Genomic DNA, 19,961 nt, shown 5'->3' with positions numbered 1-19,961 from the left:
ATAATAGAGACAGAAATGGATGCTGTACACACACTCACACTCCCCATTCAACACTCCCAGGTCCTTTCACCGCTGGAGATGTCCCCCCTTCACTCAGACCCAGGAGATGGTCCCCTGCACACTGGGGTGAGACGAACAGACCCACCAGCAGCAGAGCAGCCCACCAGCCCAGACCCCAACCAAAGGGCCAGCTCCTCCTCCAGCCCTGGACCCCCTAGCCTCACTCCTCCCGCTCACATGTGATGTTGAAAATATGCTGTTCTAAAGTGCATTTACTGATTCATTTATTGCAAAGGGAAAGTAACAGTCTTGTACTGGTCTTGACTGATGTGTAGTTCAGAGTAACAGACCAGTATGGACTTGAGCATTGCTACCCTTAGTTGGCCTGAGAGACAAGCGCTATGTCGGGCACACATTCTTCCTCCCTCTCTGTCAACACATACCACACAAACAAACCTCAGTCCATCGCTCTCTGATATGTTCATTAGCGCAGCATCTTGTTAAATCTCTGCTCCTGGTGCACAGCTAGCCAAAAGGAGGGCCTGCTCAAACTCCACAGTGATGCCGTCACAGAGCCGCCAACCGGATGAAACCAGATCAGAGCTCGGTGCGTGGGAGGCCCGTCACAGAGCCTCATGTTAGCGCATCCTTTGCCTGCATTGCACTATGGCATACACACATAAACACCACTGGGCATCCTAACAGATAGAAGGATGATGAAAAAAAAAACAAACAAAAATAACAAATGTTGGCTGAAGCTTGCGACCGCTGTGTTATTCACAAAAACCCACAGAGGTACGCTAAACGTTGACAATCAGCATACGCACACTATCATACCATAAAGGACCAACTGGTGCCTTACTTTACTGCATTTGTATTTGTTGAGTTTCCACAGTAAAACACTTAATTGTTCTCCTTACTGGGTTAATTGCAGGTTAAACTAACTGAACGTCTTTGTTTCTGAAAGTCTGTCCGAGGTGGCTCTAAACAGTGGGTGAGAACCAGATGATGCTTTTCCACAATTAGCTGTCTGCAAGCTGCAGACATTTACCACTGGAGGTCTTGCGTCTCTACGCTCTGCCTCACAGTGTGAGAAAGTTTTAACTTGGGAAAACAGCATGGATGCAGAAAGCAACTCGCTCATATTCTATTAGCTTGCATATGTCGTCGAGAGGAAGAGCAGCTCAGGAGACAATATGTAATAAAAAACATGCTTGCAAACTCCATCCTAATGGCCACTAAGTCTAAGTGGTTAAGTGAGTGAGCAAAAGGCAAGAATGAATAAATCGTATATGAGTGAGTCACTTTTTGATGTGCTCTGCCGCTCTCTTTCCACTGCATTAATTTAATGTCAGCGTGTTATCGTCTGCCTGGTTTTAGTCATGTGCGCGTGTCGATAAAATGGTACACCGAGCTTAACTTTGTTGCTCTGCAGTAGGGAAGTGGCTGTTTGCTGCTGCAGAAAAGTTTTATGTGTGTATCACAGGTGTGTCACACAAAAGAGTCATACTTTGTGTAAACAGCCTGATTTCCATTAGGTTTCCAGTCATGTTTCTGCAGTCAAAGACGCAACCAAGATTTGTGTTGGTGACCTCTGGTCTGCGTCGTACATCAGAGGACAGAGAGACAGCAGTGAATGCAAAGGTGATCCCACTGCTGCATTAGATGGAGTATTTATAATCTAAAGATATGGAGACCAAAAAAGAAAAAATGGTATTTTAGAACCATTTGTAAATGAAATCTAACCAAGTGTTCCAAAGTTTGTGCAAAAGTCATTTCTATATGTTTTGGTGGGGAAATGGGAAATAGGTGCAGTGTACAGTTTGTACAATTCTAACAAGCTAGAAAGTCGATATTTGGTATGAGCGCCTTTATTCTTCAACACAACCGGAAATCTCTTAGGCAGCTTTCTTGTCATTTCTTTAAGTAGTCTTCAGAAATAGGTCTCCAGGCTTGAAGGACATTCAAAGCTCTTCTTTGCCTGTCAGCTCCCTTTTTGTTTCATTCTCTGTCGAGATGATCCCACACTGCCTCACATCCCACACTGTCTGGGCTCTGGGGAGGCCAATCCATGACTGATTGTGTGTTTTCCAATCCAGGTATTAACACTGGGAATTACAGCCAATGTCCAAAGAAAAAACTTTGAAAGATCTTCAGAAATCCTAGAGTATTATAACTAAAGAACACTTAAAAAATTTACAAGAAAGCAAATTATAAAGAAATGACAGGTGTTCAAATATTTTACGAGAATACCGAATCTAAACTCTCACTAAATTTCTCTTACAGCCTTTAGCTTTTACATAGTTCAGGGCATATCTTTAAGTGTTACATAAACCACACAGTGGTATACAACGGATATTATATCTTCGTATCACAAAGAAAATCACCAAGCACAAAAGCTCAGAAAGATTCCAATCCTTTTGCATCAAAATGTCCTCATGTTTTCATGTTTGCACTGAAGCAGCATTATGAGGCTCCAGCTAATTGCTGGATTTATATTCAGTGTAACAGTGTTCCGTGTTTTGTTCTGAGACGTGTGGCTGAGTCCTCTCCAGACAAGTATGTAACAGCACCACGATAGAGACACTTCAGCTAAAAACAGGCTGTTTAACACATACCAGGCGTCCTGCACTTCAGCTGCTTCAGCTGCTTCACAGCGCCCTTTCAACTCAAACAAAGACAGCACGGGTGCGCGCGTCCTCACGCGTCCCTCTGTGCGTGCGTTTCGGTGTTTGTGTTTGAACTGTGATAATAGAGGGCTATTAGCGAGCCTAATGGCCCCCTTATGCACACAGACACACACACACAACAGCAAATAAGACATGCTTTTGATAGGACTGCCTCTTCTTTACAACACAATTAACGATCACTAGAACTGTCAGAAGAAGAATCCATCCACGTTAACCCGGCGCCTGCTTGTGTGCACCCTCTTTGATTTCAACCCAAACAATGCCAACTTCGCTCCGGAGAGCAGTTGTTCATTTACAGCGAGGGGAGTTCACCGGGTTTCATTTCAGTCATACACCTCTTTCCGTCCAGCGCTTCACAGTGAGACTGACAGCAGAGATTCACACAACTAGATTGCAAAGCATTTCGTTTAAGTAGTTACCATTCAGTCCAATACAGAGCTCCAGTGAGCTGCAATTACCTCACTGAGGCAAATGCTTTCAACAGAGATTGAAAAAGTTCAGCCAAAACAAACCAAAAGATTGCTGATATGGCTCGTTTTTGGTCAGATGCCTTAATTCGACTGTGCAGCATGAACAACTGCTAAACTCCTCTCCCCCCCAAACCCAGATGAAACAGATGTGACGGCTTCTCCCGCTCTGGACCTCTCTTTGCGAGTTCACTGCCAGTTCAGTTTGGTGCAGGTTACACCCTCGAATGGATGCTAAGTCACCCAAAAAGAAAATCAGATATGAGCAGCAATTCGTGGCTGAGTATGAATGTTGGGTCAGCTTAGCAACCCCCCCCTTCCCTTCCCTTCCTTTCTTTTTACGCAGCCATCTGTGTGCTGAATCACTCCACCTTATCTCCAATACTTCAAAGGGAGGCAGCCAGTTCCCCGCCGCCTCACAACAACACAGTCAGACACTTTTTACCCTGTACTAGTTTACCGTTAACCACAGAGGATGACGGCAAACTATTGCAATTATGGCACATGTGAGCCCCGTGCGCACACAACCTTAATTTACCCTTGATTCACCTCCTCCCCCCTCCGCCCATCTCACACCATGCATGCGCTTCCTATAAAATACTCATAAATAATACAGCTATTGACTCAGCACTCACACACGCAAACACACATGTTGTAGATAGACACCTCCCCTTCCCAGCGCTCCAATGTGCAGCAGTGCTATGCTGTTGCCTAGTAACCAGGTAGAGTTTCTAGTGAGAGCCTCTTTGCTGAGAGAATCCCACTGTCCTAGACTTCTTCCTCTTCCTCCCTCGCCCACTCCCTCTCTCTCCCACTCTCACTCTCTTACACACACACACACACACACACACACATTTGTGCCGTTTGAAGTTGCTTTCATTAAACTCCGCACATGCACTTTGAATTCACCCGGCACTTTTCTTCACCATCAACCTTCAATCACCGCCATGTCGTAAAACTAGGTTGCGCCACACGCTACACTTATCTACACGTCTACGCGTACACTGTCTCCATTTATACGCACACACCTACACAGACATGCACACAGGCCTATTTTGTAGACAAAAGCGGCAGCACATACTGCAGAGCGGAGAGGGGAAGAGGAGCAGAAGGAAGAGGCTGCAGTTTTCAGGTCTCCAAAGAGATGCACTGTGTATTGGGCTATGTAACACACCACCGCTGTAAAAGCATCACTCTATCACAAAGCACACACAATGATGGGTGAGGAGCATGTAGCTGTAAATTTGGCATAAAAACAGTCATTACTCTTTATAAGGAATGTCAATCAGTATAATACAGGAAGGACAGGCTACATCATCATCGGTTGCATAACAAGACGAGGCAAATATTAAAGTTTGCGTGTCAAGCAAAACCACCCCACTCAAGTCACTGTGCTTGAATACAAAACTGTTGCTTTATATTTTTGTGTTTTGCTTGAAAGTGATTTCAGACTCGAAATCGAGTGCGGCAGATTGAAAGGAGAAAAAAGGAAAAGTAAGCTTCTCTTTGTTAGATTTCAAGGAGGTCTGGACTGAAACAAAGTTACACATACTTGCTAAAACATTGCAGTGATATGATCTCTCAAAAACACTCAGTCACACAAACGCACACACACATGCGCGCACTATGTGCTGTGCTGTCCGCATTGCCATGACAACCTAGTGCTAGCTGCTGATGGGTTTCCCAGATCTTTTATTTATTCATCCATCTCTACATTACTCTTTCATACACATAGGCACACATGTGCATCCTGACACGTGTGTGCCGCCGGGCGCGCACTCCGGCATTTCCCGCAAGCTCACCCTTTACCTAATCATCAATATCCTGCAACACGCACGCACACAAACAAAAGCGTGTGTCTGGGTCGGTGCAAGATTTTTGCTGAACAGTGCTGTCTGAAATGAAAAAGCTGCAAAGTAGGTCATTAGTGTCAAGTCATGTGCTGCGTCCCTCTTTTCTTTCCCTGTGTGTGTGTTTCTGTCATTCTAACCATCTTTCAGGCAGTAATGTGTTCAGCAGCAAGACGAGCTCTGCTGTGCTATTCATGTGGAGACTGACTGTGGGGAGATGGCTCAGAGCAGCATGAGCACACGCATCCCACTAAAATAAAATTTAAAAAAAAGCTCATTAGGAGCAGCAGTGCAGCTACTAAATAGCAAGCGCAACAAAGCAATATGACCTAAAAACATAACTGAATACTAAGCACCAAGTTGAGGACGAAATGAAGAAAGTTGACTATGATAATCTCAGCCCTAATGCAATCCAAGAACCCTGTACTAACATCCCCTAACCAGTTCTCCATGACCCCTTAAGGTTGTGTGTGTGTGTGTGTGTGAGGTGTGTGTGTGTTAGAGCCAGTGGCCCCTCTGAATCTGTCAGATTTTCAATTACACTTCCCGACTCTCTGTCTTTTCACCTCCTGTTTTATAGTCTGGATCAATCCTCTTTCACTGAACTCTATTCCCCTCCACTTCCACCTTTTAGCCACCAGGGCAACACACACGCACACGCACACACACACACACACACACACACGCACACACACACTCAACCTTAAAATCAATACACCACTGGGAGTGAGCTCATGTCAAATGCTGACAGTGTGAGAGAAATGACAGAAAATAAAACATCCCAACAATTATATTTAAAACACACACACACACACACACACACAAAATTAATGAATAAATTTTTTAAATCCCTCTGTATTAAAACAGCTTATGTGTGCATTAAAATGCATATTTCACACTGCAGCACACTGAAAATAACACCCATAACTGATCTCTGCCTCCGACAGAGTGACAAAAAAAAAGTGCTTTGATGCATTTGCAGTCAGGACTCGCGCACAATTTAGCAGCAAGATGAAACAAAACAATGAGAGGAGAAGGGAAGAGGAACAAAGAAGGAGCACGCTTTATTTTTCACCTGCAGCTTTTTTTTTTTTGTTGTTTTTTAGAAGGGAGACGGGGGGAGGGGAGGAGGGTGAGAATGGAGTTGTATGTTGAGGTTGAGAGCGCCGCTGCATCTTCACTGCAGCAACCATCAACGAGCAGGGGGAGAAAAAAACAGGACACAGGGGCACATGTTCATCGCTCGCACTTGTGATTGGCCGAGCACTCTGTATGTGCACAAGCCGTGCTTCAAAAGACCAGTTTTCTCTACTTCCTACCCTCCTGTTCGTATTGCTCGACACCGCTTTTCCGTCATCCCTCCCGCTGTTCTGATTCTCCTCTTTGGACTGTTTATCCTTCCCTCCTCACCCTCGTTCTCGCCTCACTTGTTAACTTCCTGTCCTCTGTCTTTGACCTCCCTCGTCTGTTTTATATCACTTGCTTCATTTTCCTCTCCGATTTCTTAACTTTCTGCTCGCTTGGCATCTCCCAATCATCCCAGTCCCTCTTTCTCATCTCCTAAAGAGTTTGCCCTATTTGTCCCTGTCTCGTGTTTCCAGCCTTGTTTTAGCATCTTTCCATAATGCTTCGATTAAAAGAAACCGCTTCACACTTTCAGTATGGATATCCCTGGTGAGGGTAACGGGAAATGTTCTGGATAGAGAGCTGATCTGCGTACACTCATCAACATGATGCGCAGCCATGGCAACAGCTGCTGAAAAAACCCACCCACGGTACCAGAGGCCCAATCAGTGTGGCATTGCCACTACAGGGGATTTGACTGACAGGAGTGAAACACCATACCGAGCAGAAAGAACACTGTAGGCCACTGTACCGTCTCCTCGATATGTCACTATAGTAAAAGAATGTGTTCACTTCTATGTAATCAGTTTATATCTCCCTTCACTGTTTTATACTGAGGACTGTGGTGTACAGATAACAACACACTCAATAAACTGATCTGCAAGACCAGTAACACTGTGGGGGTGGAGCTTAACTCTCCGAAAAAGGTTTCAGAAATGAGTCCAAGTTTCAGTCAATACTGAAAAATCCCTCACACCCTCTCTATCTCGTGCTGGACAGCAACAGGAGCAACTTCAGCAAAAGACTCATTCAACCACAATGCATCACTGGATGCCTCAGAATTTTATGTCACCTGTTCACCTGTTTTCACTTGTCTATGCTGCACACTGTTGTGTTTTCTCTCTGTAACATTTTTGTCTTATTTTTACTTAATAATGCATCATTTTTTTAAAATAGTGTTTACATTTTCTATCTCTCAGAGCTATACTCTCTGTGAGTGTCTGTAACAAACAATTGCCCTTTGATTTATAAAGTATTGTAATTCTGAAATAGGTGAAGAGTCAGAATACCGTATTGGAACATGTGCAAACAGAAATGGAAATACAGTACGTAAGGGAAACGCAGAGTTTGTTCTAATGAGCTTTAAAGTCAATATTTGACAACATTTATTTTTCTCTGTTTGTCTTTCTACCCAGCTACGCCTTTACTGCACTGGCAGTGTGTCTGGGATCATTGCCATGCTGATAAATGATGCTGTTGCCAATCAGACGCTTTCCAGATGGTATCGCATGGTGGATCAAAATCTGACTGTACTTTTCTATTATCATATCGCCACCAAACTTAAAGCGATCCTTATCACCAGTGGCTGAAATGCAGCCTCAAAACCTGATATGACATGAGCCTCCATCGCGTTTCATAAGAACTATCTGGATATATCGCTCCATCAGACCTGTTGACACTGATTTTCTGTCCAGTTCTTATGTAATTTGGCATACGTCAGCCTTTTCTCCCTATTTCCCTTCCTTGTAAATGGCTTCTTGACAGTGGCCCTTCCACTGAGACCATTTCTGATGAAGCTTCAGTGAAGAGTAGATGGATCAAGTGAAGGGCTAGATGCATCTCTCAGGTCTTTTCTTTTTTTTCTTTATTTCTTAAGGACTTTTTTTTTAAAGCATAACACATGTTTTTTTTGTCCTCTACATATCCAGTTTCTTTACATTTTTTGAGGAGACACCTCACACCATGCCAAGATATGACACCTTTTTTGGCAAATATCTCTTTGGGAATCACCTCGTTGCAAAAATACTATCTTATGCATGTCGAATTCTGTCGTCACTGGCTTTTTCCATAGATTCAGCGAAAGCAGTGAGAACAAATTTAAAGAAATGAGGAGTGCCTGAAGACTGGGAGATAGGTATCAGAAAAAGAAAGTTAAATGTTCATCCTCCAACTGATCAGGGATCATCTCAGCGTATTCTGGAGTACTCCATTAGTAGTCCGCTTTACATGAACCTTCTAACAGTGAACACCAACAGCTAACAAACTCATTTAGATTGACCCAGACTCTCCAGGAAACCATGTGGTTTGCTAGCAGAAGGGTCTTTTTTTTGGAATGACTTTTCCAAGTCATTTTGGAAAAGTGCACGGTAAATGAGTGTGACGTAATGTAACGGTACAACAACAACAGCGGTGCAGTGCAGCAGAGCGCAGATCCTCTGATTCCACAGACCATTTGTGCCTGGGGCAGGTGTGGGTCACTGCCTAAACACATGGTGTTCTGCGAATGCCATATGACACATTCTTACAGCGCACTCAAGTAAGCTCTCGTGCACGGGGGCACACACACTCAGCCAGTGCACACATGAAAATCAGCGCTATTAGTTCCAGATCATTTTGTGAAGCAGCCTGTAAACAGTGAGCCTGGGGATAAACAAAAGATCCTACTGCAGTGGAAGTTATCCCACAACACACACACAGCAAACAGCACACGCGTTTGCCCTCTCACAGGCGTGCTCAAACTGACGCATAAAGATTTACACACATTTACACATGATGCTTCAAAAATTAACGATCCAAAAATAAGAAACAAGTGCTTTCTGTTTGAGATGACACAAACACACACCATGGCAGAGGAGCAGGGGACCAAACGAGTGTATGGGGAGGGCCGGGCAACCCTACCATATGTGAGCAACCCGCTCTACCACCTGAGCCACACCCGCCCCAATTACATACATGAGATCTGAGCCAAAGCACTGCTTGTGCAAACAGTGGCCATTTGAACAAGTCTTGCGAAGCATTACGAGCAAAGACGACAGCAAACATGCAGTCACTGTAAAGAGGCTTATTCTCATTGGTAACAAGCACAGCAGTGAAAGGCCCTTTATTGATTCCAATGCAAATTACTGTGGACTCGCTGCTGGTGGCGATGATTTGTTACTGGTTGTAAATTGTGTTGATGTTAACACAGCACCGGTATTTGGAATAATAACAAGACTTTACAAATCCTAAGTGAGATAAATTAGCAGTTGGGGCAGGTTCCCGCGGCTAAAAATAGCTTTGAAACACACAGTGTGGCCCCGAACTGTTAATGACAAAATTAGCCTCATATATTCAAAAAAATTGCACATTTTTAGGATTTGCAAGTAAAAAAAAGTCATAAAACAATTTTAATAATTATAGTTAGTAAGCTCTTGCATAGTTCATAAGTCTCAAAACACCCAAAGGATATAAGGAAACCCAACCATAAGTAAACACCCTGCTCTACAACTTGGCGAAGGCAGCAGTTTTTGCACTGCAATAAATATCTGGAGGGCTTCAAACACTTTAACTCGGAAATGCACATTTGTTTACTTAACATGTTTGGCTACATAATGCTTTGGTAAACAAAAATTATCCTCCAAGTGGGCCTAAACATCATTTTACTGTACTGAGTAGTGATATGAAGCTTGAGTTCTAGTACCAAAGCTACTTTTTAAAAACTTCCTAAAATGTTCAATTTACATTTTGCCTAAATTTATTTTAATTAAATACTGTTTTTAAAAAGTTCTCCTATCTATGTATATGACCGAATACATATCCTTTAAATACTAATATGTGTACGCTACTGTACAACCCTTAATATGTCATATTTTTCACTTCCCCTTTCCAAACCTTTTTTCTTTCTGTTGTTGAGGTCTCAGGGTCAAGTGGGTGATTGTTTAGTCAATATGCTCTCATCCAAACAATTTTCACTGGTCTTCAATCTCTGGTATTAATTTCAGCCTTCCAGGGCTGATCTATTATTTTTGGCAGCAGGAAGAACAGACTGCTTGTGAGAAGCACCCCTGCATTCTCACAGCTGCAGACTTCCCAAACCAAACAGCGACTGCTAGCTTAATTAATGTTTACGTCTACTTAACTTTTATTCAGAGTTGGGTCTGTCGCTAGTTAATATCATGTCTATGTAAGAAACGCAGTAAGTGTGGCATAGTATAATATTTGAGTCACCAGGCATTGCTTTTGTGAATTCAACCAGATCCTACAGGCTAAATGTTTGCACTGGGTAATGCTAAATGCTATGTAAATGCTTAAGCTAATATAATGTAAATAACAATATACCTCGAAGTAACGTTAGTAAACTATTTAGCAACCACCCTAATATTTAATTCTGTGTCATGGCAAAAAAAACATTTTAAATAAACAGTCTGCCACCACCATGTCAGTGATTTCAAATTTAAAGTGACTTTTTAATAAAGGACTTACATGTTTTTTGTTTTTTATATCAATATCAAATGAAATACTGCTAAATTTCATGATATCGTTATTGTTAACATATCATTATATTATGCTATTATATATGCTATTATAACATATATTATATGTAATAACTTTATATTAGCATCCAGCCACAGCTAAACAAGCACCACGACATGGAGCACCACGAGGAGCAACTGGATGTATATGAAGCTTAATCTCTACTTTGTTTTCTCTTTTTTTGACAACACATCTGCTTTTTTTGTTGTTGTTCTTTTGTTTTTTAAAAAAATATGTGCGACACTATGTTACATTTAAAAAGAAAGTTCCTAAAAATTTCACATTTAGAGCAGAAATATGTAGGTGATGTAGGTGCGTGTGGTATAGCAGAGCTGTACACATTACAGTCAGTTCGATTAATTTTTTTTATATAGTACCAAATCACAGCAACAGTTGCCTCGAGGTGCTCTATATTGTAAAGTAAAGACTCTACAATACTACAAAGAAAACAGTGAAAACTCCAACAGCATGATAACACCCTTTGAGCAAACGCTTTGGCTAAAGTGGGAAGAAAAAACTCCCTTTTAAAAGGAAGAAACCTCCAGCAGAAGCATGCTGAGGGAGTGGCAGCTATCTGCTGTGACTGGTTGGGGGTGAGTAGATGGAGACAGGACAATAGACACACTGTAAACCCAGCCTGAGATTAGTAATAACTAATGATTAAATACGTACATAATAGCAGAAGAGTGAAAAATTAAAAGCTTTTGTTACACCACATTTGTAACAACGTTTTGTTATAACGTCTGGCAGGCACCAAACACATTTGAAAGCGTGGGCCTTGTCCACTACACAGCACACAAGTGATGCTCAACCATGCACAGTTTGAGCACTGCGCAAGGTGTGCCAGGACTTCATACGTCAAAGAGACAGGATCCCTCTGTCTCTGCAGAAATGGGCACCTCACGACCCCCAATCTGCTGTTATGATGAGAACAGGCCAAATATAATGAGTCACCAAACACACAATCACACACACACTGAGGAACTGCTCAATACAAATACAGTGAGTCGAGCTCTGAGACCGGCAGAGAGGGAGGGATGCAGAGAAGCGTGTCTCACATACACACCTAAACCTCAGGATGCCAGTCAGAAGGGCAGTCGGAGAAGGACTACCTGCTAATTTGAAGGCTAAGTCTCTTTATCCCACACACTGCAGAGATGAAGTCATTTAAAGACATAAATAGGCATACATACACAACAGGAGGGGTGAAAAAGAAAAAAAAGGAATGGAACTGCAGGAGTAAAGGGTAGTAGCCAATCCAACTTTCTTGCCCTGAAGATAGTCCTTTTTATCGCTGATACAAGCTGCACATTAACAGGCCTCCTCGATTCATCTAAGCTACATTTGACTGACATTCTTCATGCAGCCGATTTGATCTCATGCAGCTTTAAGCCCGTCTCTAGTTTTATACAGCAAGTCCAATCCATCAAAACTTCAAACAAAGAGAGAAACCTCTTCCACTTGATTTATTTTGAACTGCTAATCCTCAGATATTTTTTACCACTAAATACAATGAAAAAAAAAAAACCCATCTAAAGTCATCAAATCCATCTGATACTTCAAAAAAGTCAGGTGATCTGTGTACTTGTATCTCTGTGCAGAAACATCTATCACAATGGAAGTGAAAAGGCCCCCTTTAATATGTTTTAGAGTATAGATGACTAATGGAGGCAGATAGCACGATGAATCAACTCATCTGTAATGTATTAACCTTGCATGGGCTCCTGAACCAGATTTAATCAGCTTGACTCAGGTTGTTATTCTTTCACACCGTCTAATCAGCGAGTCCATAATGTTCATTCTTGTGATCCTGCATTTGTTTTGAGATTGTTTCAGATGTAACTGTCAGATTTAATTTAGGTCTCTACTCAACAGGAACATCCAAAAAGCAGTTGTTTTAAACAAAAGAAAGAACACTAATGCTAGCTAATGCTGTTTATTAGCATAAAATTAGCATAAACAGCATTAGCTAGCTACATTCGTCCATATTTTAGGGCTATTGTACGGTGGCTCTAAAAGGTCAAATGCACTGCAACTAAATAAAATGCCAGCAAAATAGAAAAAAAGCTGCAAAATCACACAAAACATAGCGGAGGTTGAATGCAACACAACAGAAGTGTCTTAGGAGAGACATTAATATGAAGGAAAATCTGCGCAAGTGACAAGCTAACAGCAAATGGCTAATAGCAAACATGTACCTGCAGTATTACATGAATTGTGCAATTAAAGCACACATTATCTACATCTTTTTCTTCCTCACAACACCAATTAATCCATAGCTTCTTTTAAGCGGGTCTCAATGCAATATGTCACATGTTGTGGTTTCTGTCACTCCCACAGCTGCTCTGTCACGTTATTGTCTCCCCAAAACACTTCAATTTTATTTTACTCAACTTCTGTTGTGTTTTGTGCACAGCGTTTTTCTATTTGCTGATGTTGCCTTTAGTTGCAGTGTTTTTGACCTCTCAGGTCCACAGTACTACTGTCACTCCTTAGGATTTCTCACATGTGCAATGTAGCCATGTACTTTCTCAATGTCACACAATGAAGCTCCACATGAGAACGCAAATGTCCAACTTGAGCAGGTAGGGCATCCAGTGCTCTTTAACCAGCTACCGCTCGAGTGCAACATCTGTGTGATGTCTGGGTGCAAAAGTTTGGGAATAGCAGAAGATTGTTAGGGGGATTTACAGAGATCTAGTGGATGCACGCTGTACTCAGAGATCACCTAAACCAATATATTTTAGGGTGACTTTCATCAGTTTAAAAATAAATCAATAAAAAATGCCAATTTTGTCTTTAAAGTCTATTTGCATGCTAGGCTAATCAAGACCTAATTAATTGCTCTAATAAGTGTGCATTTTCCTGGACATGAGCAGACTAGTTGATCACCAGTGAGGAACAGACTTGACTTGAATGACAAATGCTGCTGTGCTGAAATGCTATTCTGGTAACTGTGAGCAACTGTTGACCGGTTTTTACTGTCGCAGGTGATTAATGACCGTCTCAGTACAGATTCAATATTTTACTGTTGGACTACACATGTTGGAATCGGGATGTAATATAAAACACTTTTATTCAGAGGTGCGTTGTTTGAAATTTACGGATGTAGTTGTTTCTTTATTTCTTTTTTCCCCTTGTCTACAGGCTCTCGTTTCTCCCAATGTGTTCATTCATTTTGTTGCTGAGTGGCAGAGAATTTATGCTCCGAAAAATATTTACATAACCTACTGTGGACCACCAACTCTGCGCTGCTAACAGTGGGTTCTGCGCGCACGCCCACACACTCACAGACACACAGGAATACAACACAGAGAGATGTCCGGTGAGATCAGCTCTTGTGACATAACCCGTATCCAGTTTTAAACGAGCAGTCATAATGCAAGGCCGAGCATGTGACAGTACGCGCCTCATTCATTAGCCTTGCTGTCTTGGTACAAATAGCTCAGCCTGTCAACTTCAAACAACATATCTTAAAAAATTAATAAATAAGTCTGCACTCAGATAGAAATCAGACATGTGATCAGCACACACGCAGTGAAGCGCACATGTGCTAACCATAGGAGCATCTGCTTCATAGTAGTGGTCTGCTTCAGCAGCTACTGCAGTATTAGCTCTGCTACAGTGCGGTGAACAAAACAGAGGTAATGTAACGCAACACCAGCATCTGTCGAACAGCAGGTTACCAAACCATAAGTCCTATTTGTCGGCTTGTTTAACTGAACGTGCTTTAATCCTTTCGGACCTTCTTCGTTCCTCATCTGCTTGCTCCAGTTGGCTCTGAATTCGTCTTAGTGAACAATTTCCATCCAATTATTTAGATTGTGAAACCAGGACAACTGAAAATTACAAATAACATCTACGACTTCTATGTCCAAATCCAAAACATTCGATGAAAAAGACCCGACCGGACTTCCTATCACTTTTTGCTTTTTGGTCCATTTTTTAAAAAGAAGAAGCCAACACATGCTTGGCACGTTAAAGCCCTTTAAATTATTTAACAACAAATTTTAGATGCAGCTTTCTCCCGCTGCAGGACAGTCCCATTTTAATATCTCTATTAGCCATTACCATGTTCTGTAAGAAACCATAACTTGCCTTACTTTTTCACGCCTCGATTCTTGAGCGCCTGCAGCGAGCACAACTCATAAAAAAAATGGGATTTTAATCCCCATGAGAAATTCCCTGTGAGTTCTGTCCTATCCACAAAAATGAAATGAGGAAGCTGGTAGAGATGCTTTTTGGTGCCTAGAGACATGTGATCAATTAGGTGATGGCTCACTGGCACTTTACCCCATGAGGGAATACTAGGTTTTTTTCTCAAGGACAATTAAACAGTCTTCTTATCACTCCAGCTGACACGAGATCAACAAGGGACCAGAGTGTGGAGTCATGGGCAACCAATTTTTCACTTAAAGGTCAGATCATGAAGGAGAAAGAGTTTCTGATAATATCATCTAGGTTGTAAGCAAGGGTTCAGTTCAAAAAAATATATGGTAGAAATGCTGCAGAAAGGCTTACATCGGTAACAGATAGCAATGACATCAAAACAGACAGAGTGCTTTTTAATACCAAAATTCTAAAAAACGTCACCTTTTTCAGTACTGTAGTTACTGTATGTACCAAGTAGGGCTGTCATAATAAATAAATAAATACATAATAATAAATTTGTATTTGTGCATATGTAAGATTAGAAATGTCAATAAAGGTTTGAGTTGATTTTTTTTAAATCAACTGAAAAAAGTTGCTCTTCTGAGGCTTTGCTCACATTGAGGGCTAAAGGTCCTGCAATGGTTTTGACCTTTCTTTTGTAGAGTTGTTTGTAGCAGCGGAAAGACAAAATCACCAAAGCAATCGAACACAAAACATGTGCGTCAAATCTTTTAGCAAACCATCATTAGGCACAAGTCCACAAGTCAACTTGCAACTTGCAACTTCCTTTTGGTACATTTCTAATAGAAACAGCGGTCCACCACAACAATGCTTAGCTCTTCTCGAGAGGAGGGTCGTGAGGGATCGTTGGCTGACGCACACTGACCTATTCAGACAGATCATCAACGTGGGTTTGACCCACGTCACAGTGTCAGTCTGAATACCGCATGAATCATCCACTCCAGTCTCTAGAGCTGATAATCTTTAATGATCTTTAATGATGAAGGCAAATTAATGAATCTTTGAAACAAAACTGTGTGTGTGTGTGCATATGTCGCCGTTTTAAAGTTTGTTTTTCAATTTCTTCTGCTTCAAAACGCACAGAAGTCTCAGAGAGGAAATGTGTGGGCATAAGGTTACCCCTTTATCTAGCTGTTTATCTACCTTTCTACGGCATGTTTTTCTTCTCCGACTTCAAACACCTCGTCAGATCATCCTCCTTAGATTCACTACACCTTCAAGCTTCCACTATCATAGGTCTACAAGAACACAGCAGACGCTTGTCAGAATGCAGCTATTCAGAGTTGGGTTTTTTAATCACTTGAAGACAAAGAGATAGAATCTCAGAGACAGAATAAATGTAGTTTACTTTTATAATCGTGCTTGTATTTTTATACTCTTGGTACCTTCTATATTAGATTCCAGGTACTCAGGAAGCACTTAGGAAAATAAATGTGAGTCAGGTCCTAATTTTGTTTTTACACCACCCACTTAACCACATCACGAATAAAAAAAAAACCATATTACAGCGGTTCATCTTCAGCTTCTTTTCATAGCGCCTATATCTGGATGCACATTATGTTCTTATGCTCCGGTGTGTTAAAACATCCCACAGATGAAAATGATCCCAGCAGGATGTTCAGCTGAGGGGGTAATAATAGAAAGTAAAAGCAGACATGAGCACTTCTCCTAGGAAGTAATTTCACTTGGACTACTTGGCACTTTGAAATTAAATTAAAATATCTGATTATTAGAATAAAATGGCTGCCAGAACTGTTAGTAGAGGGAATACAGCTCGAACTGACTGATGAGCTTCAAAAGAATATATATAGCCAGGAACTAATTTGTGCTTGAATCTGAGCCTAAAGCAGCTCAGGTAAGTGTTACTGCACTTTCAGTCTATAGAGGCAAACAGACCGAGTGCTGGGTGTACTTGGGGCTGTCTCAATTAGGCGTGTTAACAGGTCCTATAACAGAAAAGCTAATTTACCTAAAAATAACCAACCCACCAGATTCGGAGGCTATAATACCAACCTTATAGACCCAGAGGGAAATGCAAATTGTTGCACAAAAAATTTAGCATGTAAAACAGCCAAATCTCACATCAGCAAAGGACGAAGACTCACAACAGGTAACATCTACTTCTTGCCCAATACCAAGACACGCCCTTCATGTCTGCACGTGTCACCAGTGTGAGGCTCTCGCTGGTGCTTGTGTATTTATATAGAAGCAGCAAGTTTCTACTGACAACTCAAACGTGTATGCAGGCGTGCCACCACACACACACAAACATTGCAGAGGACATATTTCGTCTTACCGATCGCCGGGGTCAGATTTCCAGCATGTTAAAGGATATGGATTGCAGACCATGCGGAGACACCAGTTGCGAGGCCTCGTTGTTTGCTTTAAGCAGAAGAAGGCCACGGGGGCCAGGGCCGGATACGGCTGCTGTTCCTCCTCCTCGGACACGCAGTCTGGATCACGGATGGGAGCTGTGATGCGAACTCCCAGTGTTGGTCCAACTTCCACTTCCAGCTCCGGTTCCTGTTCTTCATCCCCCTGAACTTCAGGACTCCACTCATTTTCTCCATCTCCTTGAATGCTACTGCTGCTGCTGCTCCTCCTCCTCCTGCTCCTTCTCGTCCTCTCCACCTCCTCCTCTTCCTCCTCATCATCCGGGCGTCTTCTTCCTGGGTCATCTTCATGACCTTGGGCGTCATTCCTGTAGGATGTCGGTACAGCAAGCCTTACCTCCTCCCGCACCTCCTCCAGCTCCTGGCACTCTGCGTACTGAAAGCGCGCTCTCCCTTCGCCATCAGTCATGATAGAGCATCAGGCAGAGCCACTCTGAAGAGAGGTCAGAGGAGAGAAGGAGGTTAGAGGGAGGCGGAAAGTGGGGAGGGAGCCCACGGTGAGTCAAAGGACGCAGACATGAAGGTAGAGGAAAGATGCAGATTAACGGTGACAGAAAAAGAAGCGAGTGAAAGATCAACTTGGCAAAGAGCAACTGGAGACAAATCGCACAAGGAGCCAAATAAACACTTAGGCCATTTCCTCCTCCAATCCCTGAGCAGCAGGAGCTTCCAATCAATCTAAAACACGGATATCCAATACAGTCCTTTTACAAATCTGCCAGGGCTTTAGGCTTTTCATGGGCTTTTTTTTTTTTTTTTAAATAGCCTTTCTTCTCAGTTGTGTTCTTTTCCCCTTAAAATGAACAAAAAAAAAACAAACAATAAATGCTTTCATCAGACAAAACTGTGAGTCTCTGTCAGAACATCAAGCCTGAATTTCATAGTAGCCATAGTAATAACACAGTAAAGGCACCATGGAGCACTACAGACTGACAACTGCCTGCTGTTGCAGCAATTAGTAGAAATGCAAAAATGTGTTTAGTGAAATTAGGTAACAATTAAGTGCGAGTACTATAAGAGAAATATAATAGTAGAGGGATGTTTTTTTCCCACTCTGTCTCCCTCTCTCTCTCTCATTCTCTCTCTTCCTGTTGCTATGTGATTGAACAGATGGACTGTTCTGTCTCTGGTCTGCTGAAGGTTTTTAGCCCACACCACGCAATGGTGGGCAGGGAATGCGCCAAAAAAGAGGGAAAAAAAACCAAACCACCACAGCAATACTGATTATTATTGTAATAAGTGGAATAACGTCGAGAACAAAAACATTAGTGATCATAATCCAGCTAACAGACTTTGCCCTTTTGAGGAAGCTTTTCTTTTTTCTTTCTTTTTTAACGGGCTTTGTTGTCCGCCGTTTGGTGTTACGTGAGAAGAGCGCATCTGACCCTTCAGGCAGTTGGAAGCTCTCCTCCTGGGGTTCTTTTGTAAACACCGAACAATATTAAATACACTTTGATATGAACAGTTGCCGTAAAAGTATTTCCATACGCGTCTTAAACGGTATTAATGGAAGTAGAATCCGCCAGAGCGCGCATCATCTGTGCCTTTTTCCGTTTTTCGCCCCTAAAAAGTGGACTATCTCCTGCACTCAGTGTGTATAAAAATAATCACATGCAAACAGAACAACTTTATTGTTTTAAACTACCTTATTGAGACGGAATCGGAAGTTCCCATAAGCATGATCCGTGACTTTCCGTCTTTCTAGCGCACCCAGCCTTTCTCAGCAACCCGGAGCTTCCCTTTCCTTCTTTCCTCTCTTCTCTCTCGTTTAAAAAAAAAAATCAAAACAAAAAAATTATCCTTCCTTGGCTTGCCAAAGATCAGATGTAATCCGAGGGTTGTTGGAAATCGCTGGAAGTAATCAAATAAGTCACTTAAAGTCGTCTTGATTTGGCGCGTTCAGTTAAACGGGAACATCTATCCACATCCATGCATCCATCCATCCGCTCCTCTCTGAGGTGCTTGTTACGCAGCGTGGAGCGGAGATGCGCGCAGGAGGGTCGGGGCGTGTGGCTTTCTGCGCTGAAGCTCCGTGGATGGTCTGACACGGAATTTTTAAAAAAAAAAACTTGGCCCAGGACCCGGGAGCCGTGACACGTGACGTGATCCCCGGCTTTAGGAATACGGCGCACAGTACGAGACTCACACCCGGGCGCAAGAAACGAGCAGAGAGCCAAGCTGGGCGTGCACGCACCGCGGTGTTTAATGGATCACAAAGCAGACGGCATAACGAGAGAGAAATTAATGCACAGTGTGTCGGTCCGTATTATTTTTGGCAATAATCCCAACACAGAGGACTATGCCGGCAAAAAGGAAATACTGGTGGTGGTGGTGGGGGACGGGGTGCCTATATCTTCTATATTGTTCGTTAGAGTAAAAAATAAATGTAAAAAACAAATGCTGGGACGTGCTGGGAGTAAAAGGAAGCAAGTTTTGGTTTTCGACTTTATCGTGAAACATGGACAAAGACAAAGGAAGATGAGACAAAAAGTGAAAGAACATTTTAGATTTTCTAATAATCGGACCTTCCAGGGTCATCGAAAATAAAATGAAAACACTCCAGAGTATAAAATGTACTTAAAGAAAAACTGATATGACACAGTTATATTTAGTTTAATTCAGTTCAATTCAATTTTATTTATATAGCACCAAGTCACAACAACAATTGCCTCAAGGCGCTTTATATTGTAAGGTAAAGACCCTATAATAACACAGAGAAAACAGAAAACCCCACTGTCACTCTGTGAGCAA

General features: G+C 42.2%; 1 protein-coding gene across 4 annotated transcripts in view; it reads right to left on the bottom strand.

The window, feature by feature from the left end:
- The window catches only part of cacna1ha (calcium channel, voltage-dependent, T type, alpha 1H subunit a), a 130,476-nt gene extending 111,058 nt beyond the window's left edge, over nt 1-19,418 (bottom strand). For 2 of the 4 annotated variants that reach the window (XM_085158157.1, XM_085158158.1), the window contains exons 1-2: nt 18,856-19,418; nt 17,154-17,643 (exon numbers count right to left, since the gene is read on the bottom strand). In XM_085158157.1, the coding sequence (XP_085014283.1) occupies nt 17,154-17,619 (466 nt within the window). In that variant the 5' untranslated portion in view covers nt 17,620-17,643; nt 18,856-19,418. The remainder of the gene's footprint in view (nt 1-17,153; nt 17,644-18,855) is intronic. The other 2 variants (XM_085158159.1, XM_085158160.1) reach the window with 1 other exon arrangement.
- Nucleotides 19,419-19,961: the final 543 nt, after the last annotated feature.

The sequence above is a fragment of the Neolamprologus multifasciatus genome, chromosome 4 (genome assembly GCF_963576455.1).
Source record: "Neolamprologus multifasciatus chromosome 4, fNeoMul1.2, whole genome shotgun sequence".
NCBI classification, from domain to species: Eukaryota; Metazoa; Chordata; class Actinopteri; order Cichliformes; family Cichlidae; genus Neolamprologus; species Neolamprologus multifasciatus.
This window is presented reverse-complemented; position numbering and strand designations above follow the sequence as displayed.